The sequence below is a fragment of the Rhinopithecus bieti genome, unplaced genomic scaffold (genome assembly GCF_001698545.2).
Source record: "Rhinopithecus bieti isolate Rb0 unplaced genomic scaffold, ASM169854v2 scaffold_5260, whole genome shotgun sequence".
NCBI lineage: Eukaryota > Metazoa > Chordata > Mammalia > Primates > Cercopithecidae > Rhinopithecus > Rhinopithecus bieti.
Window position 1 is genome coordinate 4,999,196 of NW_016805896.1, and position 2,390 is coordinate 5,001,585.

General features: G+C 40.1%; 1 protein-coding gene across 25 annotated transcripts in view; it reads right to left on the bottom strand.

Moving 5' to 3' along the window:
• DTNA (dystrobrevin alpha) overlaps positions 1 to 2,390 on the bottom strand; it is a 419,414-nt gene that overhangs the window by 13,617 nt on the left and 403,407 nt on the right. For all 25 annotated transcript variants that reach the window (XM_017874046.1, XM_017874053.1, XM_017874045.1 and 22 more), the window contains one exon: positions 1,611 to 1,700. In XM_017874046.1, the coding sequence (XP_017729535.1) occupies positions 1,611 to 1,700 (90 nt within the window). The remainder of the gene's footprint in view (positions 1 to 1,610; positions 1,701 to 2,390) is intronic.

Consider the following 2,390-nt stretch of genomic DNA (forward strand, 5'->3'; position numbering starts at 1 on the left):
CCTGTAGTCCCAGCTACTCGGAGGCTGAGGCGGGAGAATGGCGGGAACCCGGGAGGCGGAGCTTGCAGTGAGCCGAGATCGCGCCACTGCACTCCAGCCTGGGCGACACAGCGAGACTCCGTCAAAAAAAAAAAAAAAAAAAAAACTTGTGGTTTTTCCCTTCTGTAAGAGTCTTAACTAAAATTGTTACTTTTGCTTAATATTACACTAATTTAAGAAATATGAGTTAAAACCTAAACCTAACCATGAAGTATTCACCTAAAATGCCGAAAATATGAACTTAAAATATGAAGTGAACCCTATCACTTAATACTTTAAAGAATTATGAGTATAAACTAACAGTACTTAAGACTTCTACACCAAGGATAACTTTGTACTCATCATTTGCTAGGGCCGTGGCTACCTGCCATTAATCATGATGTATTAACTACTATCATTTAATTCTGTTTGGTAATCTTAACTTAAATTAGCAGCAACAATTTTCAATTGAGAGGCTTTAAGAAAGTTAAGTCCAGGATTTTTTTAATACTGAAGTTTTATTTCTCATAGCTGTCGTAATCTCAACCGTAAGACCATAGTCTTGCCAGACAAATCTCTTGCTAGGTCGGCCTTAAGGAATAGATGGCGATGTATTAGTAACTGGTAGGATATTTATTTGCATATTCATACTGCTAAAGTTTTGAACACTCTTTGTAGTATTAGGAGGATAAAAAGTCTCCTTAAATTTTATGCTATTTATTTCTGGGCAGATCTATCTTCAGAGATATTGCAAAGGTAAATTTCAATTTGAAATTCAAATTCAAATGATCAGGCATTCTAAATGAATGAAACCTAAATAGATAAGGGCTGGAAATCCCAGCACTTTGGGAGGCTGAAGCAGGATGATCATTTGAGCCCAGGAATTCAAGACCAGCAAGACCTCATCTCAAAAAATAAATAAATAAAACATTTGACCCTATAAAATAACTTTAGCATCATGTTGTTTTAGGTCACCATAGATGTGAACAGTGCCTGTCTTTGGATTCCAGAATTATAGGTCAGTTTGAATATTTTTCGTTGTTCTTTTCTGCCTTTTTCAAACTTTCTACATTGAGTATGTATTAATAGTATTTTAATAAGCAAAATATAAACATTACTTTAAAAATCTGAATAGGCCAGGCATAGTGGCTCACACACTTGGGGAGGAAAAGGCAGGAGGATCACTTGAGGCCAGGAGTTTGAGACCAGCCTGGGAAACATAGCAAAGACTCTGTCTCTATGAAAACAAACAAACAACATTAGCCAGGTGTGCTGGTATGTGCTTGTAGTCCCAGCTACTAGGGAGGCTCAGGTGGGAGGATTGCTTGAGCCCAAGTGTTTGACATGCCGGTGAGCTATGATGGTGCCACTGCACTTCAGCCTGGCAACACAGAGAGATGCTATCTCAAAAAACAAAACAAAAATAAAAAAAAAAACAAAAAACCTCAAATCTGAATGGACCAACAGAATACCACGTAGAGCCTTAAACAATCTTTTGATATTAGACAATGAGCAGATCTCTAGGAGAGGCCCCTAGCACTTACGGACCCCTCCATGATGAGCAGACAAATGAAAGGGGATCAGGAGCTCACCAGAATTCAGCTCTTTCACAAGAGAGGACATAGTGTTAGTGATGGAATCCGCAGCCACTAGCAAGTCATTCCTTAAATTTCTTCTCGAACCTTCAGGGAAGAAAAAATAATTTAAAAAACCAAAGCCTTCCTTTTATCCGACATTTTTATGTTGTTTGTTTAACTTTCCCATTAATAACCTAAAGCAAGAAAACTTCTAAGACTTCTCCTTTTCAGAAGTGCTTTGGTTCATTTCCGGAAAAAACAACAACAGCAACAAAACACTGCTTAGGGCAGTGGGTCCTGCGGTAAGAAGACATGGCTAATGATGGAGCTTCATATATTATTTGTCCAAATGGGGACAGTTTTGAAAGTGAAAGAGAGCAGTATGAATCAGACTGGCTGACCTGGCAAAACTGGGATGGTCCCAGGTAAACCAGTGTGTGTGGTCACTTTTCTTAAGAGTAATCCTGGCTGGGCGTGGTGGCTCATGCCTGTAATCCCAGCATTTTGGGAGGCCGAGGTGGGCGGATCATGAGGTCAGGAGATTGAGACCATCCTGGCTAACACGGTGAAACCCCGTCTCTACTAAAAATACAAAAAAATTAGCCGGGCGAGGTGGCAGGCGCCTGTAGTCCCAGCTACTCGGGAGGCTGAGGCAGGAGAATGGTGTGAACCCCGGGAGGCGGCACTTGCAGTAAGCCGAGATTGCGCCACTGCATTCCAGCCTGGGCAACAGAGCAAGACTCCATCTCAAAAAAAAAAAAAAAAAAAAAAAAAAAAAAAAAAAAAAAAAAGAAA